Here is a 25,388-nt window from a genome sequence, read left to right as displayed (position 1 = left end):
GGCCCATGGGCCAATCCAGAGTTTTGTAAATAACTTTATTAAAATATAGCTATTCCCATTCATTTATTCACTGTCTGGGTTACTTTTGCCATACAATGGCAGAGTTGAGTAGTTGTGACAGAGATCATAAGGCTAAAATATTTACTATCTGACCCTTTACAGAAAATGTTTGTTAACTCCTGGTCTATAGGATAATTTCTAAGCTCCCTAGCAATGTATAAACACCCTACTGATTCTCCTTCTTCCTCCGTCATTTGTGGTAGGTATGTGAAGTATTGTGTGCAGCTACCTAAATATTAAATCCAGTATTGTACCTCTGTGCTTTATGCTGCTTCCTTTCCCTGAATTATCACAACTCCCATGTCCTTTGCTGGGTGAGATTCTGTATTCATTCTTTAAATCTAACTTAGTTTCTAATTCTTCCTAGCTTAGTTTTTCATCAAGATAGAGTTAATCACTCTATCCTTTATACTATTTCTGTATGATAACTGTATCTGTAAAATACCTGTATAGTATCTGTCATTGGTTTTGTCATGCTATTAAAATGCCTGTGTATGTTCTTCCATCCATGGGTATCCAAGATGCACAATTTTGAACACTTTGATATCTCTTAAGTTCAGGTGTGTCTTATGAATGATGTGTAAATTTAATTTGGTAGTGTTTCCTTCCTTTCCCTTCCTGGAAAGGAAACTACTAGAAAAACAGATAAATTGGTAATAGATATTCCAATTTTTGGCATCTTAGACTCAAGGAAGTACTTTATTTATATGTCTTGTATTCTGTCCTTGAGGTATAAGGTCATTGAGAAAGTGTTTTTGTGTTATATATGTATGAAGAAGATTGTATTACAGTGTTCTGTGCATCATAGACCAAGTATATTGAATCAAATACTAAGTCTGTATTGTTGGGTGATACAATTTCAGGTAGCAGTCTCCAGAATTAGTAAGTAAATTAGTGGGCATACACAATCAGAGATTTAACAGTATCATTTGTTTATTTTGCAAGAAGTAACTATTTTGTGTCAACTTCAGTAACTTTCAGCTAGTGTATGACTTGAAAATTCTTTCAGTATTTCTGTGTTAGACTTTGGAGGTAGGAATGTAAGAAAATTAAAGAAAAATATGTAGGATTTTCTTGAACTCAATTGTACTAGAAACATTTCAAGTTTTAGTATCAAAATGGAATAGTATTGGATAGCACATCAATGTATATATTTTCAAATACTGAGTGAGTCTTGTTACAATAGGCTGGCAAATTCTGAAAAGTCTGTTAGTGACAGTGTTAATAAGTGGATTATGTTAGCTGGAATATTAGAACAACAAGGCTTTGTAACATTTGAAAGTACATTCTCCTGTGAATAAAGAACAACCATCAAGCTTTACGCTTTCTCTTTTAAGGGGTTGAGCAGGAAAAGGAGAATCTGGAGAAGCAGATGTCAGATTTGAGGGTGCAGCTGAACTTCAGTGCGATGACATCTGAGTTAGAGGAAGCGAAGCGGTGCATGGAGCGAAAAGACAAGGAGAAAGCACATTTTGCAGCACAAGTTGAGGTGACTTTGCTATTTTTAAATTGTATTCAAAGGATTTCAGTTTTTTTCCCCCATAGAATTGTTTAGTAAAGTTTTAATATAAAGTTTGTGATATTTTATGAACTCTAGTTTCAGTATACATAATGTAAAGTTATATAGATAACTTCTTTAATTATATATAGAAATACCTATGGATTCATTTCTCTTTCATTTATACCTTAAAGCCAGGAACCGAATAAACTTGAAAATATTTTTGTTGTAGTGGCAATTGAGCCCTTCCTTCAGATAGAGGGGGCCTTTCTTTGAAGGAATGGTGAATTATCATTTATTTTGGGGGTGATATGGACAGAAGGCACAGCAAAACAGGTATTTCTGATATTTCTTCTTTGGAACCATAAAGGTTTTTAAATCTTTCACTGCTCTGCATGAGGCAGAATTGAGGTATCAGAAAATACTAAAAATAATAAAAAAAAGAACTTCCTAAAAAGGAAATGTCTTAATTCCAATTATAATTAATGTAAATTAGATCAAACACAGATGACACATTTGGAAATAGATATGTACCATGCCTTTTCTATATCTGTTTTTATTAGTGGAGTTGTAGTCTGATTGTAATAAGGTGCCACATTTGAAGAATTTTCTAAATTATAATGGAAGGTAGAAAATTGGTCTTAAATATGTCTAACTTTATATAATCTAAAGGAAATATTTAATGTTACTGCAGTTTGAGTTTCTCTTTCATCTTGTCTGAATCAATGGAAAATGTATTTTAGATTTGGATCAAGATGCAGATTGTAAAGATAATGAAATATTGACATACTTTTTACAAAGCCCTCTATATGTATAATAAATACTTAACTGAAATATTATCAGAGCAATTGTCATTGTAGGACTTCTAGGGTTTGCTTCATGGGTATTATTTTAGCCCTTGATCCTACTGACAAAAGTGCTATAATATTATTTTGCTAAAGTTAAGTATTAAAAATAAAACAAAAACTCCTATGCTAATAAATATCAAAGGTAGAAAAATCACTTTGCTAAGCTGTTTATAACCACACACTGGTCTGTCCTTCTTCCCTTCCTTCCTTTGTATTGTTTCATTTACCACTTGCAGAATCAATTGAAAAAGTCTCATATACACAAGCATTAAGAAAAATTATAATGCCTTAAAAGTGCTCTCCTTCAAAGAGCCTGTCTTTCCCCTTGTCCTAACAATAGTTCTTTTACATTTTTACCTGGGTTAGGGAAAGAGTTGGTGTTCTCTGGGGCTAGTTTGGATTGATTGCATGGGTTTGGATGTGAAAGACAATTGGACAGAGAGGTTGAACATTTACTCACATATCAAATACTTAATGACTGTCTATTACATGTCAGGCACTGTTCTAGGTGGTGGTGACACAGCAAAGAACAAAAGCTAGGCAGATTTTTCTGTGTGCGGGTAACATTCTAAAATTGATGGAGAAAGTTCTTTGAGTTTATCTTTCGTCTAATTCAAATTCCCTTTGGAAGATGAAAGATTTTTTTCCCATCATCTTAATTACAAAAAGACATTGTTTATTCTGGAAGAAATTCCCATTAGCCAGTTCCCCCCCCCTCCCCCAACTTTATTTTTAACAATAAAATAATTAAATTTATAGTCATTATTTTAGATTTTTGTGACACTTCTGATTATGGCTTATTTTTGAATATCTCCAAGCTATTCTCAAAATGACATCTAGTGTAGACTTTGTGAGGGAGTCAGTCATGGATCACCCAGTGTAACTTCTGTTGGGTATTTGCTTGACGTTTAACTGAAAAGCATTTAGTTTCTGCTTTATTTTTCAAAAATATTCAGTAATATTTATTTTTCAAAAATACTTGGTGTTGAGGGCACCTGGATGGCTCAGTTGGTTAGGTGTCCAACTTTTGGTTTTGGTTCAGTCATGATCTCAGGGTCGTGAGATTAAGCCATATATGTTGGGCTCTGTGCTGGGCATGGAGCCTGCTTGAGATTCTCTCTCTCCCTCTGCCCTACTGTGCTTGCTGTCTCTCTTTTAAAAAAACTTTGATGTTGCCTTATATATTCTATAAAGAATGAAGATTAATCTTCTTTAGTTGCTTTTTAGAAACCACATATAAATTAGAAGACATGCACAAAATGTGACTATTGGTCAAGCCCCCAAACATGTGCCATAATACTTTTTCTTATGGTTTGTTCAGTTTGTTCAATCACTAGTCTCTTTGTCTTTAATATCAACTTCCTAATACCTTTCCTACAAAACTTTATACACAGTCTTGAAAACTCATTTTTTCTTAAACTTTCCTATTCATTTCCATTTTTTTTGGGGGGGCGGGGTCTTTTATCTAGTTGTTCACTGTTTCTATAATGTCTTCTTTTTGTGGAAATCCTAAGTCTTTTCCTTCCTGAAGCCTCCTTTGATTATATCAGCTACAAGTGATGATCCTTCCTTCTACATCCTGTCCTTTTATTCACATCACTAATCTTCTCACACTGCCTTAAAGTATATGGGTAAATGTCTTTAAAATTTCAAAATGAGTGAGATAGGGGAATGCAGAAGAAAACTGCCCTGTCACTAAGACAAATAAGACTTCAATGTCCTTGTTTTGGTGAAGACTTCAGGTTTCAAGGTCTTGTCCTCACATCTGGAAACTTGAATTTTCTATGTCCTAGATTTAATGTGACCCAGGAGACTGGTTCATACTAATCATGAAACTCATCAGAGAGCATTGTATAAAAGAGTACCAGTTCACTAATGTACCCTGTGGGGGCTCTGAACAGATATTTAAACACTATTCTATGCAGAGCACCAGTGTCCCAATTTTCTATACCTTGGTTTTAGCAAAGTGAATTAATAACCAAAGAGCTGCTTGGTGAACAGAATCAGAGAATAATGATATCTAAAGGACTGTTTGTTTCCTCCCTATGGTAAGGCTACCCACTACGTGTCTTTAACAGAGTCCTTATAACCAGAGATCTATTTACTTCACCAGATTCTGTTTTTGTTCCTGGAGTGTGTTGAACTGACTACTTTTGTCTTTCTCACAGTTTTCTCTCCTTCCACTCTGATGCGCAGCCTTCTGTTTACATTTTCTTTTGATATGTTGCTGTGCACAGATTTTGCTCTGGGCCTTTTTCCAGTATGTATTGATGTTGTAATTCAAACTTCCGGCATTCTGGAAGCCACTTATGAATAAAATACTTATGTCCTTTTTCAAATCATAGATGAGTATCGGGAAAGAACCAGGTCTTATCTCTATTTCTTTGTGTCCCTTGACAGTGTCTTATCCATATTAGGACTCAGTATTTGTTGACTGAAGTATAAATCGTAGAACACTTTTATGGTTAATTTTAAAGCTAACATTTGTTGTTTGGTCATTCTTTAAAAGCACATTAATTTCTGGAAGAGTTGTCTGTCAGTATTCAAGGGGACCTTTGCTCTTATTAATCGCATTACTTTTTGTGCGTCCAGAGTATATATTTTAAGCAGTTGTTTTGTACTGGAGAAAAACTGTGTTTTAAGCTTGTAAAAAACCGGAATGAAAGCTTTTTTGGGTTTGCATAATTTACCTTTCAAATTGTACCTAAAACCTTAAATCTGTATATGCATAGAAAATACCAAGTACATTTTTTTCTTCTTCTAAACTTGAGTTGAACCTCATTAACCTTGATAGGCTATTTGTATTCATAAGAATTCCAAGTATCCTTGATCAATGATTCCCCCTGATTTAATCTCAGCCTCCATCTTCCATCAATTTACTTTTCTTGAAGAAAAAATTTGACTTTTAAATTCAATGGGGGAACTTCAAAGAAAGAAAAAAAAAACAAGGTGCTGTACATAATTTAGATTAAATGTTGAAAGTGATAATTGAGTGACAACTGACATGATTATTCATTAGCAGAAACTTGGGACTGTAATGCCATAATTTACTTTTAAAAGGAGAGTAGTGGAAAACAGAAATGATAATCAATAATAACTTTTCTTTTTGATGATTAGTACATGAGGAACAGAAGAAATGTTGCTCCATTTAACATGCTTTTAAGATAAACTCTTGATTCTTGCACTTTTTATATAAAGCTGGCTATTTTGCTATGTAATAGTGCCCCCTTCAATACTACTTTTAAACCCTTCTTAGAGACTTTAATGCCCTGTCTATAATTTTTGGTTCTTTTTTTATCTTAATAATTTTTTCCTTATCCAAGTGCTTGTTGTAAAATAAAGTACTGAGTACTAAGTAATTTTTAATACACAGATTATAAAGACAACAAATATTGGCAGCAAAACTTTACAGACAGGCTAAAATTGTTGAACCTAGTGGAGATGAGGTCTGCCTCTGTTATTAGCCAGATTAACCTGCATTGAAGCAGATTTCTAAGTCCACAAATGCTCTATACTCTGAGTTCTTCATAAAGATGACTACTGGCAGAGATCTCCTACAAGTAAAAGCTCCAAAACTAAATAAACTTTTGTACCTTGAGGAAGATAAATTAGTGTAATTCTCAAATCTTTCATCTATATGAAAATATAGGAGTTGTGAAGAAAGGCAGCTTTTCTGTTTTCTGTAACTCAAGAGTTGCATGAATATTTCCATAAGGCCAGAAAGTAGAAGTGGACCAAATATTTTAAACTTTCATTTAAGACATCACTAATATTGACTATTTAATATGACTAGTAAAGAAATAATTTAGGAATAAAAGTGTCTATTTTAAAGTTCTTTATTTTCTGAAGTCATGATAATTTGTCTCATGTGTTTCATGTATAAATTAAATACATAGGCCTTTATATATGTCTCTGTGATGTGCATGGACACAGGCATGGAGTCAGGGTGGAGGAGAGGAAGAAACTTACATTCCTCACAGAATAATGAAATATTGGTAACTTATGTTAATTATAGATAGATTTGATGTTAAAAGCAATTATAAAGGTATCATACACCTTTGGGAATAATTATTGAAGGACTTGCTATGGAAAAATAGGTGACATGTAACAAGGTAATATTTTTCACAGAATCTTAGTAATTGATAGTTGTTCATTTCTTGACCACCACCAATGCCACTAAAGGGATATAAAGTAGACTTTATAATAAGCATATTTTAACTGTTCATGAATTATTCCTGTAGTCTTTATAGTTACCTTTAGAGTGATTTTTTTTTTTTTAATTTTTTTTTTTAATTTTTATTTATTTATGATAGTCACAGAGAGAGAGAGAGGCGCAGAGACACAGGCAGAGGGAGAAGCAGGCTCCATGCACAGGGAGCCCGATGTGGGATTCGATCCCAGGTCTCCAGGATCGCGCCCTGGGCCAAAGGCAGGCGCCAAACCGCTGCGCCACCCAGGGATCCCCCTTTAGAGTGATTTTTGATAGCATATCATTTTAAGTGGAGATCTAAATTGTGTTTTAGATGTTTATTTTTCAGGCAGCTTTCTACAAGGAGAAATGAGATTATACTTAGCCTTAAGCAATGAAAAAGTCAATGGGACTGTTATACTCTTGAAAATGTTTGAATGGTTATAAATTATCTTTGCCAAAAAAAACTTTTAGTAACACATGGGTAACATAAGCAAAGGTCAGTGTTAGCAGGTTTTTTCAAATGTATTAATAAACATTTAATTTCTAGTACTGAACTTGCATGAAGTATGAGTTTATGTGAGGCAGTACTTATTTGAGAGGAACCTGTGATTGTGTTAGGCTATAGTTTGCTATGGATTAATAGATTAGGTAAACAACTGGCAATTTTGATTAAAGAACAGTTTCTGCCTTTGTTAATGGTAGGTTAGCTTGTTGCAGACCAAACTTCCTGCTGAAAAAAACTAGAAAAACTGGGTAAGACCCGTGTTTTTAAAAATTGTTTGAAGCTATCAGAGAGCTATCTGGGTATAATAACAGGAGGAATCATGTATTCTGTTGAGGAGTGGAGTGCAGAGCTTTAGGTCTGACACTTGGCACCACCTTTACCCTGAGAAGTGTTAATCACAAACTGAGCTTACAATAGAGCTTAGGTCCTTTAAGGAGAAGGGCCCTGCTAAACAGCCACACTTCCAGTTGGGATACCCAAAGAGCTAAACCCTAGGAGTCTGGGTAAGCTGGAAGTGTACTAACAGTCATGAAGACTAACATAACTTTGAATCTCCTTGTGACATTATCTGTCCCTATGCTAACTGCCCATCTAAACAGAAGTACATCTTTTGAGGAGGAAGGTATTATCAACCAGAGCCCTCATATTATTTCTATAATTTGTCATACAGTGTTTAGCATTTGATCAAAACTTAGCAATCATATCAAGAAAAAAACTACTAGAAAACAAGATATTAGCAAGAAATAGGAATAGGCATAGAGACTGTTCTGATAGTGGAGTTGACAGAAATGAAATTTAAGCCATTGGTTATTAATAGGTTAAGAAATTAGATCATATGATAGTTAATTCTAGCAAGAACAGAACATTATAAAAAGAATAGAAATCTGAGAACCAAAATATATAGTAACTGAAATTAAGAGCTGGATAGGTAGGTAGTGTTTAACCAAAAGTTAGATACATTTTGTTTTATTCCTCTGAAAAATTTTATCAGGCTTCCATCTCTCTTCTATATATTCTTAAGTTATATAATTTATGGTTTAGTTTATGGTTTTATTATCTGGTTTTTCTACTAATTGGCAAAAAAACAAACCTCAATTTATTCAGTCTTTGATTCAATAAATTTTGATTAAGAGTCTATTATGTCTTACATATTATGTCTTGTACCCCCTTGAATCTGGGGGTACACAAATGAGATAACATTCATTGCCCTCAGTGAATTCACAATCATTAAACTCACATTTAGCACTGGAGTTTCACTTCACTAGAAAAGCCAGGCACCCTTCAACATGGTTGGGAAGAATCATAGTGAGACTTAAAATGGGGAGCAAGTATATGGGGGGTCTGAACCATAGGAAGTGGGCATGAGGAGCATCCATCCAGTACCAAGATGGCCTCTGTCCTCCAAGACAGAGCCATAAATGTAAAAGCAAAGAATCATCAGAAGACAAAAAATAGCAGAAATATCTTCAATAGGAATTGGTATTTGGTGATTGAAAATCTGAACAAAGGTTTTATAATTTTACAAGCTTACTATATATCACATTGCCCAATTATATTTGTTCTTTCTAGGTTATGAGAAATTGGGACCCACTCAAATGGGGGTTTAATAGGGAAGCATGAAACTATCTTGACAGCTGCCCTACTGGGCTTCATGGAGAAAACTAACTTTATACATGTTACCACACTGATGCTGTCATTGAGACTCTTTCTATTGCAAAGATAAGAAACCTTGAGCCATCGCTATGTTGGGTTCAGCATTAATTCGTTGGTACACTCATTTGTGACTATGGTGGTAGAGTCACCAGACTCTGCTGGCCCTCTTTTTTTTTTTTTTTTTTTAATGCGTGGATTTGAATTGCTCTTATAGTATCAGATGATTTCAACCTGAAAAACTTCCTCAAGAATGTCTTTATTCAAAAAAAAAAAAAAAGTCTTTATTCCGCCTCATTTAAAAAAGATAATTTTGCTGGGTATATTAGATTTTAGTTGACTTTCTTTCAGCACTTTGACTATACCATCCCACTGGTTTTTGTTCTTCTTTATTTATCATGAAAAGTCAACTTCCGATCCTGTTGCATTCCTCATTCATGATGAGTCATTTTTCTCTTGCTGCTTTCCACATTTTCCCATTGTTTTTGCCTTTAGTATTAGACTGTGATATGTTTGGATGAAGGTTCTTTGTATTTATCCTACTTTCACTTTATCAAATTTTTCGGATATATAGCTTAATGTTTTTCTTCACATTTGGGAACTTTAAGGCATTATTTTTTCTTAAATTTTTTGTGTTTCTTTCTCTATTCCATCTGGTATTTCTATTGCATATATGTTAATATTCCACATTTCTTTGAAGCTTTAAGTTTTTGGATTTTAGGGGCAGCTGGGTGACTCAGGCAGTTAAGCATTCGACTCTTGATTTAGGCTCTGGTCATGATCTCAGGGTTGTGAGGTGGAGTCCTGTGTAGTGCTCTATGCTCAGCAGAGAGTCTGTTTGAGATTCTCTTTCTCCCTCTCCTTCTGCCTCTCCTCCTTGCATGTGCATATGCACACACACTCTCTCAATAATAAATCTTTAAAAAAAAGGTTTTGGATTTTTAAAAAATTATATTTATTTATTCTTTGGACAGATCAAATCTATTGAGCCTTTCAAGTGAATTTTTCATTATACTTACTGGACTTGCCAATTTCAGAATTTCCATTTTAAAAAATAATTTCTGTCTTTTTACTGCTGTTCTCTATGACATTATCACCATATACTTCTTTTAAAAGATGGTTTTCTAAAAAAAAAAAAATGGTTTCCTTTAGCTCTTTGAACACACTTATAATAGCTTTCAAAAAAATCTTTGTTAAGTTCAAAATCTGGTCCCCTCAAAGGTAGTTTTGATTATCTTTTTTTTTTTTTTTTTAATAGGTCACACTTAAAATTTCTTTTCGTGTCGACTATTTTTTTGTTGAAATTGGACATTTTTTATAATGTATTTAGTCTGAATACTAACTTCCCACCTTCTGGGGTTTGCTGTTATTATTTGCTTTTAGATTAGTTTAGCGAATTGGTTGAAATAGTTCAGTGAAACTTTTTTTCTCTGCAGTGTGCAGTTTCTGATGTTACTTCTCAGAGGATGCAGCCTTGAATATGTGCCAAGTCTCCATGACCACCAGGGATGATTGTGGTTTTAGCTGGGCTTTGTTTGACTCTCTAGTCCTTTGATCTCCCCATTATATGTCTGTCTAATCTGACTTGATATCCTACCTAGCTTTTATCCTATTAATTGCTAGCTGATTGCTTTTGCTTTTTTCTCTTTTCAGCCTTCCTTTCCCTTTCCCTCTCTCTTTCTTTTCTTTTCTTTTCTTTTCTTTTCTTTTCTTTTCTTTTCTTTCTTTTTTTCCCTTTCCCTTTCCCTTTCCCTTCTTTCTTTTCTTCTCTTCTTCCTTTTCTTTTCTTTTTCTTTTCTTTTCTTTTTTCTTTTTTCTTTCTTTTCTTTTTTTCTTTTCTTTTCTTTTCTTTTCTTTTCTTTTCTTTTCTTTCTTTTCTTTTCTTTTCTTTTCTTCTTCCTTTCTTTCTTTCTTTCTTTTCTTTCTTTTCTTTTCTTTTCTTTCTTTCTTCTCTATCTATCTCTCAGTGCCCTGGGATATAAATTGTACCACAGTCAGATTCCATTAAAGTTGGTTCTCTTTGCAGAGACTGGTGTTGCCAGTCTCTGGGAGCATTTTCTGATTCTAAGAGCACTCTTCTTAGCTGTCTTTGTTGTTTTCATCCTTAGATGTTTATTTCTTTATGTTCTGTTACAAATAAAGTCAGTCCCCTTAGAACTGCTGAGTTCTCTGTTTATATCATTTCCCTCTTCCTCTCAATAGAACCTCTGCATCAGGGACTTTAGGCTGCTTCTTTCTGGGGTGATACCTCAGCTCTTCAGGTGTGATTCTAAGTGGGATTGGTAGTCCCTGATCTACCTCAGCTGGCCCCTTTTGTGTGGAACTGGGCACCTGGCTGACTCAGTCAGTAGAGCATATGATGCTTGATCTCAGGGTTGTGAGTTCAGGCTCCACATTTGGCATAGAATTTACTTAAAAAAAAAAAAAAAGATTTCCAAAATAAGTCTTACTTGACTTACTGTGTACTTACTATGTACTTATTATGACTATACTATGACTAACAACATTGGGTAAACAGAGATTTCTTACTAGGACACCAAAGGCATGAATCATAAATGAAACTAATTATAAATCAGACTTGAACAAAGTAAAAAATTTCTGCCTTACACTTGGCTGCATTAGGAAAATGAAAAGAACAAGCCACATTGGGGGAAGATATTCATGGAACATATATGGAACAAAATATTGGTATCATGTTTATTTATTATACCTATATATTTGGTTCATTATAGCAGTGCCATTTTTTTAATGCTTATAATGAGTGTAAGAGAAAATCATTAATGTCATAACAGATAAAGATAAAGCATTTATGAAAAGTTCAACATCCATTAATTAGGGAAACTTTTAGTAAAATGGAAGAGAAGGAAACTTTCTGATACTGAAGAGTATCTACTAAAAACCTATGGCACACCGTTCTTAATAGTGAAATACTGAGGGGAAATGAAGCAAACACTTCCCTTCTATTCAGCGATGTAATAGGACTAATAGTCCAGGCAGTAATTAAAAGAAAAAGAAAAGTATCTGGGTGGAAAGGAATTAGTAATGCTGTCTTTATTTCCAATTGATATTTTAAAAAAACCACATAGACTCACAGGTGAATTAACATTAACAAGTCAGGTATGTATTGTCAGCTAAGACAATGAGTAAAACCAAATATCACAATAAAATAAACTTTGATCAGCTCTAAACTAAAAACAAGACACTGAATCATGGTCAGTCACATTGTTTTCACAAAAGTATTATCCTAAGTATTGATTTTTGAAAACAAATAGAATTTTCTTTACTCTTAGATAAAATGTATGCAATTTATTTTTTTTAAAAGAGATATATGTAATCAATATTAAGAACAAGAAAGGAGCTCTACCTATACATAACAAGAAGAAAGATTATAAAGAATATCAAGTCATTATATTGTTATGAATCGATGCTTGCTTTAGATTAACATTGTCTAGTAGCACTTTAAACAATGATGGAGATGTTTTATATGTGTGCTGTTCATATATTAGCCATATGTACTCTTAGGGCACTTGAATGAGGTCTGTGTGACTGAGTTTTTAATTTACTTAGTTTAAACATAGGTGGAACTTAACAGATGGGAATGTGACTAGTTGGCATGAAATTGGGTTAGGAGCCATGTCTTGAATTCCCATTGGTATAGAAAGCACACTGATTTTACTTTGCCTACATATGACATGGCTGTATGGTGGGAAGGTGGTAGTCTTGGATTTTATTGAGAGCTGATTAAAGTAACATCCCTCATAGTTAGCCCTTCCTACAAAATCTACTGGAGTCAAGAAAAGGATTATTATTTTTCTTTTTTTTTAATTGTGGTAAAAAATGCAAAACATAAAATTGTCATCTTAACCACTTTTAAACACACAATTCAGTGGTGTTAAATAAATTCACATTTATTGAATACATACATTCAATGTACAACCATTCTTCCTCATCCCCACTGAAACTCTGTATCTATTAAATAATAACTCCGACTCCTCATCCTAACCACCCCTGCCCTCACAGTTTCCGGTAACCAGCATTATAACTATTACACTTTTATGAGTTTGATCATTTTGCATACCTCATATAAGTAGAAGCATACGGTGTTTGTTCTTTTGTGTCTGGCTTATTTCGTTTAACATAATGTCCTCAGATTTCATCTATATTGTAGCATATTGTAGGATTTCCTTCCTTTTTAAGATTGCTTCTACAATTTAGCTGTTGCAAATAATGCTGTTATAAACATGAGTGTATAAATCTCTTCGAGACACTGCTTCCAGTTCTTTTGGATATATATTCAAAAGTAGAATTACTAGATCATGAGGTAATTCTGCGTTTAATCTTTTGAGGAACCCCCATACCTTTTTCCACAGTGGCTTACCATTTTACATTCCTCTCAGCAGTGCACAAGAGTTCCAGTTTCTCCACATCCTTATCAACCCTTGTTATTTTTTTGGGTTTTGTTGTTGTTTTTTGTTTTTAATAGTAGCCATTCTAATGGATTGAGTCAATATCTCAAGGGATCATTATTTTTGTTTGAGACAGCACTTATTTAAAAAAAAGAAAATAGGACTCTTTTATCTCATTTAGCCTTCCTTAGCTTCTCTCAAGAAATCAAAATTGAGAAATGAAGAAAACTCAAGTACAAAACTCAACTCAAAACTCTCAAGTGCAGTATTATTGTATCATGTAGGATAATGTGTCTGATCTGTTTCCAATAATCCATAATACTCTATGATAATGTAGAGCTATAATATTAAGTGTTAGGCTACATCTAATTTCTCCTCTTCATTATATGTAATGTAATTAGAGATAAAATATTTCCTTAGTTTAACTATGTACTTTATCTTGGTCCTCTCAGCTGCCTACCTCAACATTGGTAAGACAAAAGTGTACGTCTTTTATTGATACCTGCTTTGTCCTCTTGCATTTCGTAGCAGATGTATGATCAGAGGTCCTTCCACCTCTGATCAAAAGCAGTCCCAAATACCAATCTGCTTAAAGCAGAATGGTCTTATACTATCTATATTCAAATTTTCTTCCCCCAAAGTACCTATTTTAGTTAAATATCAGAGTTGCAGAGTTAAAATTATCAGTCTAATAAGAGTGTGAGAAGAACTAAGAAAACAGAAATGTACTTCAGATATGTGTGCCCAGGTCAGAATTTCCCCAGTGTGTTGCTGGGACCTCAGTATTAATTATATATCCCCTTGTGTTTTTAAGTTGAACACTCTGAAGAAATGTGCATATAAAATGTTCTGTGTAGTGAACATCATGGCTAATGAAACAGAAGTTAATATTTTATTTCTTCACAAAGAAATGAATGTATTTAATTAATTGAACATTATTTTCTGTACTTTGCTTGAGCTTAGTATCATGTTTCATTAAAAAGTACAAGGAAACTAGTTGTATGAAGCAGATACATTCTCATAGGATTTGTGGAGAAATAATTATTTTTAATCACTGAGAAAGACTGAGGAACCTGTTATTTGGGATTAATGTCCTTTACATGTGTCTGCTTCATTTGGCAAAAAGAAAATGATAATAGTATATGTAGCCAAATTAGAAGGATAGAAAAGACAGAAGGTTCTATTTGTAAAGGAAGAATTATTTGTGAAATGGTTACTGCATTGGCCCCTAATATTTTATGTAGTTGATCCTTAACTAATAAAAGGATTTGAATCAGTTATTAAATATTATTAATATGTATTTTGCTTGTTAAGAGTAATTGACTCATAAATTTTAAGTATATATTCTACTTTCAACCAATCATGACTTCAGAAATTTTTAATAATATGATCCCAACAAATGATGGTCTAAGTTAGCTGCCTATAGCTGTATTTCAGGGCTACAATGCTTGTTTTGATTGGTTTGAGTTCTTTTATTCAGATATTTCCCTTAGTTCACCTGACTGTGGAAAATTGATTAGTTGTCCTCTCACTATCAGTTCATGGAACACCTAAATTATACTGAAATGAATGAGCTTATCAAGACATGCGAGAATATGTCAGGCTAATTTCCCAATAGAGGTGAGTGGGGCATGGCTTAATTGAGAATCTGAGAATTTGAGGTGAAATCCTATTAAATCGGTTCTTTTGTTTACATGGTAAAGGCAAAACTTTATAACATCAATTAAGGGTTAGTGTGCAAAATAGAACTGCTCTAGGTATTTTATGCAATAGTTGTTTGCATACATGCCTTGCCTAGGCTTCTAAGAAGGGAAAGCACAAAGGGGCATATTCACTACAGAACAAAATAAATTACATCTCTAAGACCTGGCTGGCCAGTAGCAAAAAGCCAAATTAGCAAGTATATTGTCTCTTCGCAGTTTCCACATTCTAATTCTCTCTCTATTGAGTCTAATTTGCCCCCAAACCTAGCTCAAGAAAGTGCTTAACATTCAGTTTTGTAGCCTCTATGGGATAAGAGATATAATAGAAGGAGGTGGAGATGGGGGCCAACTGCTATTGGTCAGGTCATAAACCAAGTGCCAGTAATCAGGTTTTCTTTTAGCTGAGAAACATGACCTTGCCTTATATTTTCATAGCCCTTGAGCCTAGCCTTGTGCCCATGATTGGCACTCTGCAAATGCTGGTTGAATTCATGTTAATCCTAATGTCACATTTACAAATACCTATCCATATATTGTAATGTTATATTCAATGTGTTGTTCATTCGTTCTTTCTTTTTTAATTTATTTGAGAGAGCAAGCATGGGGAAGGGAGGGGAGAGAGAGAGAGAGAAAGAGAGAGAGTCTTAAGAGACTCTGCACTGAGCACAGAGCCAGACATGAGGCTCCATCTCATGACCCTGAGATCTCAACCTGAGCAGAAACCAAGAGTCAGGCACTTAGACTACTGTGCTACCCAGGCACCCCTCAGTGTATAGTTTCTTTGATGATTTTTGTTTTTAAAGCTTCCTGTCCATTTTAGGTTACTTAACTAACCTAACTCTGGAAAAGAGTTTAATTTCAATAAATACAGTAAATATAAATAAAATGTTAATTTTTTTCCTATACTTGAATCAGTCCTCTTGTTCTCACTGAGATATTTGCATCTCATTTTGAATATCCCTGGTCAGTCTGTGTTTTCATCTTATGTCTGCTTTAAGGCAGTCATATTTTGGGCTGGAATTAGCCTTATCTTTGTTCACAGAGTCAGTATTAAGATAATTAATTGAATTCTGTCTCAAACCGTGTTCTACTTGAGGCTTCTTACTTATTAACTTTAATGTTACCATTTTTGTCTTTATGAAGAATTGAACTTTATATTTGCCTATACTTTAGATATCATTTTGTTTCAGTTTACCATTTTGATAACAGGCAGTTGCTGCTTTTCACTGTGCTGGGTTTCTAGAAACTGTATTGCAAAACAGATCAATCTTTTGTGGTTTGTGTGTTTTTATATGAGAAATCTTATAATTAGAATGATGTTTCCAACCAAGGAGACTTGGGAACCAAAACATTTGTGCTTAAAATAACTTGTCATCAATTACAAGATATAAAAATTCTTAATCTTTATAATAGTTAAAATTTAAACTTGTTTTTTAACTTTCAATAAAGTGAGTATAATATAAACACATAATTTTACAGTATACATGTTTACCCTCGTGTACTAAAAAGTATGTTATGTGTGCATGTGTATAACTGTTGTGCTATATATTTCATGTATCTAAAACTCAAAGGCTAGCAATTATAAAAATTAAAAGAAAAATTTATAGGTAATTTTTTGTCCAGAATTTAGAAGAGGCTTTTATCAAACTGTTTGGGAAAACTGAACAAATTGAACAAGTGGCTTTTTCTCTCCACTAATTTTTCATTACTAAATAGAGCCTTTACAGATGACTGTATTTCCATTTGGCTTGCCCCTAATTTGGGATCATTCTTTTTCAAACATTACAGAATCAAGTTGTTTTGAATTCTTACAAAGACTTTTTGGGAGGTGTCTAGTTGATTAGATTCTCTTGTTAAATCTGTTCCTTCTTTCCCATTCTCCTCTCAAACCCATTTCCCATTTCCCCTGCCAACACCAGTGTTATGAGCCCTTTCATCACGAAAGGCATGGAAGGGAAAAAAGGACAGGAGTGCCATGCACAATCTTGCCATAGTGGTGTTGGCTGTTGTTTGGGTTCTGACATTGACTGGCTGGCATGGGCATTTGTTTTCTCTTTAGCTGTGTTTCTACCTCTTTCTTTTTCTTGCCTTCTACCTTTTTTTGCTTTCTCTTTGTCTTTATTACTTTTACTAGCAAGTGCAAATTATCTTCTTTTTGTTCCCTTAGCCACCACTTAATGGTGTTAGCTCAGGGCTCTTTTCTTTTTGACAAAGAATCATTGTTAGAAAACATCATATAAAGATAAGGACAGATGAAGACACTGAAGAATGAAATGTAAGTATAGATTAGGAAGCATAAATTGGAAAGAGAGACAGAATTTGAAATGCAGGAGAAAAATTGCTCATATCTAACACTTTTATTAAAAATAACTGTTATGTGTCTATTACCCTAACTATACTGTATGGTTTTCTGTAGCAGTAGAATGTAGAACTGTGCCATCTTATTCACCTTTGTGTCTCAGTAGCTTGGTTGTTCTGAGTGCAATGTTTATTGGATTGAATGGAAACATACCTGTATTTTATTCAAAAAGACTGACAAGTGGTTTCTTCTTTTTCCTAGTCTCCTGAAGGCCATAGATGGCATTTGTATCTACTATAAGCCAACTCTATTGAATTTGATTGCTGAAATTGAATTCAGATGAGAAAAAAAAATTGGTTCTAAAAGTCCATTCCTGCTTTAAAAGGATGATCTTCAATTATTTTTAATGTTGCTATAATATTTTAATATCCTGGTGTTAGTATGATGTCCTTTGGTGATTAATCTTTCTCAAGCACATATCTGATCATATTATTCCCCTGCTAAGAAACTTTTGAAAGCTTAAACTGGAGTTTAGCATTCCCCTAGCCTGGTTTCTGACCTTACTTTTTAATCTTTTTTTAGCCCTCTTGAACTTTTACTCTTCATGAATAGCCCTGATGGCCCCATCTGTGGCTCTTGCTCATGCTACCCTTGCTCTTAAATGCCTGTCCTTTATCAGTGATCCAATCTTTTCTCTTCTTCACACTTGAGTTTGCCCATTGTCTCCTTATTTTATGGGTCTTTCTTTATGATTTCTTGTTGATCAGAGTAGTTTCTCTTTAATTTACTAACTTAAATCCTATTTCTACTAGCTAACAATGATGTTACTTCGTTCCTGCTTGATCATATTTGTCCCAATTAGTGTTTCTCATATATTACTTTCCTCTGTGCCTGGCCAGTGTCTTGAACATAGAAGGGGATAACTAGTCTACCTCTGATTTTGTTTTAGTCAAGTCAACTTCATTCTGTGATTTTTTTCCCCCCTCTCATTTTAAAAAATGTTCCAGAAACACCTCTACCTCAGAGATTGTGTAATTCCTGTGTAGGATTTCCTCCTATCTCAGGAGATAACGTGGTAACTTATTTAATTATTTAAGAGATTTTTTTGGCTGGTTTCCAAGTCAATAATACAGTGATATGGAATCAATATTTATTTTTGTGTAACCACTATTAAATAAGAGTAGAGGAGAAATTGTATTATATTGTAATGATACCAGTGAGCAAATAATTATTGTTGTCACCTACATAATAGTCTATTTATTGTCCTTTAATGGAAAGTGTTCCAATGTAGGCTTAGCATTTTTTTCATGAGTATGAGAAATAGGAAGAAGGCAGATTGAAAGAATCTCGTATACTAGACAGAACTGGTTCCTTTATTCTGTAAATTTACTCCATTTTCCCCCTACCTAGTCCACTTTTTCCACTTTTGTAATTTTATGTTGGTAAATATTTTTTGTAACCCACATATGTAAAATTACGATCTTAGACGTGTGAACAGTTAAAGCTAGAATTTATGGTGGTTCTATCCACAACTGCTTTTTAAAAATAGAATATCTCTTTTTCATCTTCTGTTTCCATTTTGATGTCTTATTCATCTGCCTTATTCTTATGAGTAGGCTGTTTGTAGGTATAATTTGAATGCAATCACTGTAGCAATTAAAAAGGGAGACATTGGTAGCCAAAGCCAATCAGTTTTAAAAGGAGAGAGTTCTTTTCTGCTATCTTCTAAATGCATTGTTATAATGCATTCTTTTTTTGCCATTTTACTACTGAGAAGAAAGGAGTTAACATAGTAGACAAGAGACCACTTCCTTAGGTCTGCTTCCAAAATAGGTCCTGTTTGACATCTGGGAACTTTAATGATAATCAAGTAAGAAACTTTCCATAAATGATAAGATGTAGCTCATGGTGCCTAACCTTTTGTACAAAGAATGTGGTTTATGTTGAACACCTGCTTTGCTCCTCAGAGTCTGGAATTTTGGTACATATTAGGCAGATAGTAGCTCAGTGACTGGCTTCTAATTAAAACTTGGGGCACTTAGTGTCTAATGAGTTTCCCTGGTAGACAGTACTTTACACATGTTGTCAGAATTCACTGCTGAAAGAATTGAACAGATCCAGTGTGACTACAGGGAGAGGACTCCTGGAAGCTTGTGCCTGGGTTCCTCTGGACTATATCCCATGTTCTCTTCCCTTTGCTGATTTTGCCTTGTATCGTTTCACTCTCATAAATTTTTTTTTCACTCTCATAAATCTTAGCATACATAAGTATGACTGTATGCTGAATCCAGTGAATCCTTCTAGTTATCAGCAAACCTGAGACCTTCAACACAATTCCTTATTAACTTTTTTTTTTCCCACCTGAAGAAAGAGATAAAAGAGAAATCAAATGTGTAAGGTTTTACATTGAGTTGGAGCTTTTATAAACCTTTGGTAAGGTGCTGTGAAGGGGATCTGAACAGACCACCCCAAAAGTGTCACTTTGGCATATATTGAGTTGAGGGCCCTTGAGAAACAGTATATGTAGGAAGGGTACTCTGACCCCTCTTTTTCTACCTAAAGGAAGTCATAATATTTTCCATGAGGAAAGTGCCCTCCATCTACCAGGAAGAGAACATTTTTTTATCAGTGCAGATTGGGAGTTGATTCTAAAATAGACTTGGACAAACAAACCTAAAATCATCCTGATCTCCAGTTAGTTTCCTCCATATATTTCCTAGTCATTTTCCCACAGTTAACTACGCCTTGAAGCTTGTTAGATCCCTTTTCCTTTTTCATGTCAACTTTCCATAATTTCTCTGTCAAAAAGGCTTAGGAACTCTTGGCTCTAAATAGAACCCTTCTTTGGATCTTCATTTTTTCAACAAAGGCTCCTATGTAGAAGTAAAAATATTAAATACAATTTGTGTTCTTTTCTCCTGTTAATCTATTTTACATTGGTTTAATTCTCAGGCCTGGCTACAGAACCTCAAAGGTTTTTCTCCCATGTAACTGGATGGAATTCTTGGGGGAAAAAAGGACATTCTGTGTTTTTGGATGATTCCTGTCTTTGACAGTACTTATATAGTGAGAAATAAATAATAGACTTGATTAAGTGATATGATTTTTAACCACCCTGTTCTAGTAGCTGAGATAATTTCACACAGTTTAACTATAAAATGTTCTTTAGGATAGAAGAGGCTTCCAGGAATGGAATGATCATAGTAATAGAATTGAAAATCATCCTAATGGAATAAATATGAAAATTGCTTTTCATTTAGCATTTCATGTAGTACATAGGAAGGTACTAATATTTAGAATACTTGCCTACCCTGAAAGCATTTATCTGTGGAATAATGATGTGTTTGTTTACCTGTGTGCTCTCCATAGGTGTGTGCTTATGTGAAGGATTTTTATGCAGGTTCTGTAATATAATCTCTTGATAGATGGGGGAGAAATGTTTATTACAGTTAGATTATTCTGATTGGCTATTTGTGGAAGATGGATTAAAGATAGTGTCAAAACAGTGACCGAATAGAACCTACCAAGGAGTGAATATAGGAAGGAATTCTATGACAGGTTTTACCTGAAGCATAATATAAATAGACTGATGGGAGCAAATCAGTAGCAACAGTTTCTAGACTAGGGACAGTTAGAGGCAGTATTCTTTGAGTTCAAATTCAAACCTACTTTCCCATCAATAGTAAGAACCACAGTTATTTACAATTAGAATATCCTTTTCTTTTTTAAGATTTAATTTATTTATTAATGAGAGACACAGAGAGAGAGGTAGAGACATAGGCAGTGGGAGAAGCAGGCTCCTCGAGGAGAGCTCGATGCGGGACTCGATCCTAGGGCCCCGGGATCACAACCTGAGCCAAAGTGAGATGCTCAACCGCTGAGCCACCCAGGCATCCCAGAACCACATCCTTTTCTATTCATTTATACTTATATACCCAATTAATGCCATAGTATTTTCAAATATTCTTCTAAGCAAGTTATTGTGTGTAATATGTTAATATGAAACTCTGTAATTTTTAAAATGTGAGAATAAAGAACTTTATGTGCTTAAGCTCTGGGCTTACAGATGTTAATCATGTGCCTATTCTTATTGTTCTACAATTACAGAAAAAATAAATAGTTCTGAACTTATTTTCCTTTTAGGTTCAAAAGCTTGCTGGAGAAAGTTGAAGAATTTTGTATATTTGAATCCATTATAAATTTGAGACTATCTGACTATGACATTATTTGTTTGTTAGCTTTTAAACATTTATCTCTTGTTCATTTTCTCTTTTCCCATAGCAGTTATTTCAGACTTTCTCACTATTTAGATATACAATTCCACTCCCATTTCTATATAGTCTTAGCAGAGAGAGCCTTTACCACCATTTTGTAAGTAGGACTACCTTAATTGTTATGAGTTGGGCATCAGATTTATTCAGTTTTTTGACATGCTAAAATTAAGATGCCTGTGGGATTCCCAAATGTAGGAAATCATTGTATAATTCAATATTTAAAGGCCTGGAGTTTAGAAAATCAGTTTGACTTCTGAATTAGAACACCTTTATTAAATATCTTTATCTAGCTACATATTTACTTACTGCAGATATTTTCTGGTAGAACGGTGCTTAATACTAGAACCTTGTACTGTTATCTGTATTTAAAAGCTAAATGGTAGAAGAGACCTAGGAAATGAGATTATTAAAGAACAGGAAGAAAAAGGAGAACTAGCAAAGAGGGGAATTATGAAAGTCAGGGAAGAAGAGAGACTTAAAAGTCACAAAGGGCAAATGACCGTGTCACATGCTACAAGGAAACTAGGGTAGAGTTTTAGAGTCCATTATATTTGGCTGTAGATGATCTCTGGGTGAGAGCTTTTTTAATTGTATGATAGGGATGGAAAACAAATCCAATAAATGAGGAAATGAATTAGGAATAAAATTGTGGGGTACCAGGTATGGACTGCTCTTTCCAGGAATTTGGCTTAGTAGGAAGAAGAGTATAGGGTGCTGGTTAGATCTCATTGGATTAATAAAGGTTTTTGTTTGTTTCATTAAAAAAATTATTTCTATGATTTTATTTTTTTGCTTAAGTATAATTAACACACTTTGCTACATTAGTTTCATGTGTACAACACAATGACTCAACAATTTTGCACATTTCTCAGTGCTCATCAAGATAAGTGTACCTTAATCCCCTTTATCTATTTCCCCACCATACCTCTATCCCCTTCTTTTCTTACAATAGCTATTTCATTCTCTGTGTGTAAGTCTGTTTTTTTGTCTCTTTTGTTTCTTTGTTCATTCATTTGTTCTGTTTTTTTTTTTAAATACCACAAATGAGTGAAATCATATGGTATTTGTGTTTCTCTGATTGACTTATTTCAGTTAGCATTATATCCTCTAGGTTTATCCATACTGTTGCAAACAGCAAGATTTCATTCTTTCTTATAGATGAATAATAATACTCCAGTGTGTGTGTGTGTGTGTGTGTGTGTGTGTATCACATCTTTATTCATCTATGAATGGGCATTTGGGTTGACATTTGGGTTGTATCTTGGCTATTGTAAATAATGCTGCAATAAACATAGGAGTGCGTGTATCCTTTTGAATTAGTATTTTCATCTTCTTTGAGTAAATCCCCGTTAGTGGAATTACTGAATCATACGGTAATTCTAGTTGTAATTTTTTGAGGAACCTTCATACTGTTTCCCACAGTGGCTACGTCAATTTACATTCCCTCCAATAGTGCATAAGGTTCCTTTTTTCCCACATCTGTACCAACACATTATAATTTCTTGTGTTTTTTATTTTAGCCATTCTGACAGGTATAAAGTGATATCTCATTGTGGTTTTAATTTGCATTTCCTTGCTGATTAATGATGTTGAGCATTTTTTTCATGGGTCTGTTGGCCATCTGTATGTCTTCTTTAGAAAAAGGTCTGTTTAGGTCATCTGTCCATTTTTTAATTGGATTATTGCTTTTTGGTATTGAGTTGTATAAGTTCTTCATATATTTTGGATATTAACTCCTTATCAGGTATCTTATTTGCAAATATATTCTACTACTCCGTAGGTTGCCATTTTGTTTTGTTGATGGTTTCCTTTACAGTACAAAAGCTTTTTATTTTGGTGTAAACCCAGTGGTTTAATTTTGCTTTTGTTTTCCTTGTAAAGGAGACGTATTTGGAGAAATTGTTTCTATGGCTGATGTCAAAGAAATTACTGCCTATATTTTCTTTTAGAAATTTTATGGTTTTAGATATCATACTTAGGTGTTTAATCCGTTTTGAGTTTCTTTTTTGCATTTTTAAAGAAAATGGTCCAGTTTCATTCCTTTGCATGTAGCTATGCAGTTTTTCCAATATCACTAAAGAGATTGTCTTTTCTTGTTGTATATTTGTGCCTCCTTTTTCATTGATTAATTGACCATAAAAGCATGGGTTTATTGCTGGACTCGATAATCTGTGCTGTTGATCTATGTACTTATTTGTGTGCCAGTATCATACTGTTATGATTATTATAGTTTTGTAGTATATCTTGAAATCTGAGATTGTGATACTTCTAGCTTTGTTCTTCTTTTTTCAGATTGCTTTACTACTTGGGGTCTTTTGCAGTTCCATACACATTTTAGGATTATTTGTTCTAGTTCTGTGAAAATGCTTTTGGTATTTTGATAGGGGTTGCATTAAAACTGTAGATTGCTTTGGGTAATTTTATTTCTTAAGAAGGAGCTATGTTACATACTAGAAGTGAGTGAAAAGATGGTAGGTCCAAGACAGGACATTTTGGAAGGGCCACTGTGTGGACTGGGAAGAGGCATGCAGTAGAATTTCTGGGTACTGAGGAGTTGCCTCTTCATGTGCCATCACATCAACTGATACCCCTCTGTGATTTTCCTTAGAAGATTTAGTAATCTGATAAAGGAAACAGGAAGTTTGTTAATTCCCCCAGAGCTGGTGTTTTTTGACATTTAAGTTCAGTTGTCTTTTTTTTTTTTAAGATTTTATTTATTTATTCATGAGACACACACAGAAAGAGAGAGAGAGAGAGAGAGAGAGAGAGAGGCAGAGACACAGGCAGAGGGAGAAGCAGGTTCCATGGAAGGAGCCCGACATGGGACTCAATCCCTGGTCTCCTGGATCACGCCCTGGGCTGAAGGCGGTGCTAAACCGCTGAGCCACGCGGGCTGCCCTAAGTTCAGTTTTAAAAAGGAGTTTGAGATATGAACAAGAAAGTGGTTAAAGTGAAAATTAAGGAAGTTAGGTCAAAGAACTTGGATTTAAAGCCAGCAAAAGAAATGTCAAGGCGTGGTCATCTTCCTGACAATGAAGAGCAGATGTATCAGAAGGAAAGGACTGAGGGAACCAGGAAAATTGGTAGATAAAGCAAAAGTCCTGAGGAGTGGGGAGGAGTGGGAGGAGGGATTATTGGAGGAAGGGAGTACTGGGACATAACTCTTGCTTCAGAGGCGGCAGATCTGGAAAAAGCCACTAAGATAGGTCTGTGGTAGTAGATGACGGAGAGGCATGGAGTTAGGGTCATTTGAGAGTCTGGCCGCTTAGCAAAAAGTTGAAAACATGGGCTCTGAAGCCAGACAGTCTGGGTCTGAATCCCATTCCCTCACATATTAGATATGTGATCTTGGGCAAGTTCCGAGAGTTGGTTACACATCACTAAAATCAAGATAGTAATATTGGGATCGAATGAGGTCATTCCTATAAAGCATTTGCTCAATCCTTTGCACAACTCAAGTGCTCAATAAACCTCAGTAGTAATAATAATTATTATTGCTAGCTCCTTCTCATTTAGATCTCAGCTCATATGTCACCTCCCAAGAGAGATCTTCCCCAGCTGCACTGTAGAATACAGGCCCCTTCAGGTAACTGTCCATCGTTTTAGCATCTAGCATTATCTGCTGTTGTAATCTAGCTGGTATCATGAATATCTCCCCAATACATGTTATTTACTTTTTTGGTTCAAAGCTGGGCCCCGTTAACTGTTCTGTAAGCTATGTATCTAACACATAAGAAGGGTACCCACTCTCCAAGTGTTTGTTGAGAAAAAAAAATATTGGTATCTCTCTGCTGATAGAGAAATCACATGAATACTACTAGCTAATAAAGCTGATTTCTAGTTTTGTGGTAAAACTTTGATAAGGGCAAACTGGTAAACCACTACGGCTATGGTTTTCTGATTTCATTTTAGAATTTTCCACACAAACAAGTGCACAGTTCTCAATTTACTGT

The 25,388-nt window shown here is 34.4% G+C and overlaps 1 protein-coding gene across 22 annotated transcripts in view; it reads left to right on the top strand.

The window, feature by feature from the left end:
- CEP128 (centrosomal protein 128) overlaps positions 1–25,388 on the top strand; it is a 394,735-nt gene that overhangs the window by 104,758 nt on the left and 264,589 nt on the right. For all 22 annotated transcript variants that reach the window (XR_013386591.1, XR_013386590.1, XR_013386592.1 and 19 more), the window contains one exon: positions 1,398–1,549. Coding sequence is in view for 17 of the 22 variants with exons in the window: in XM_077910222.1 (XP_077766348.1) it covers positions 1,398–1,549 (152 nt within the window). In the remaining 5 variants the exon portion in view is untranslated. The remainder of the gene's footprint in view (positions 1–1,397; positions 1,550–25,388) is intronic.

Source organism: Canis aureus, chromosome 9 (genome assembly GCF_053574225.1).
Source record: "Canis aureus isolate CA01 chromosome 9, VMU_Caureus_v.1.0, whole genome shotgun sequence".
In the NCBI taxonomy this organism is placed as follows: Eukaryota; Metazoa; Chordata; class Mammalia; order Carnivora; family Canidae; genus Canis; species Canis aureus.
Note: the sequence above shows the minus strand (reverse complement) of the source record. Positions and strands in the feature narration are given on the sequence as shown.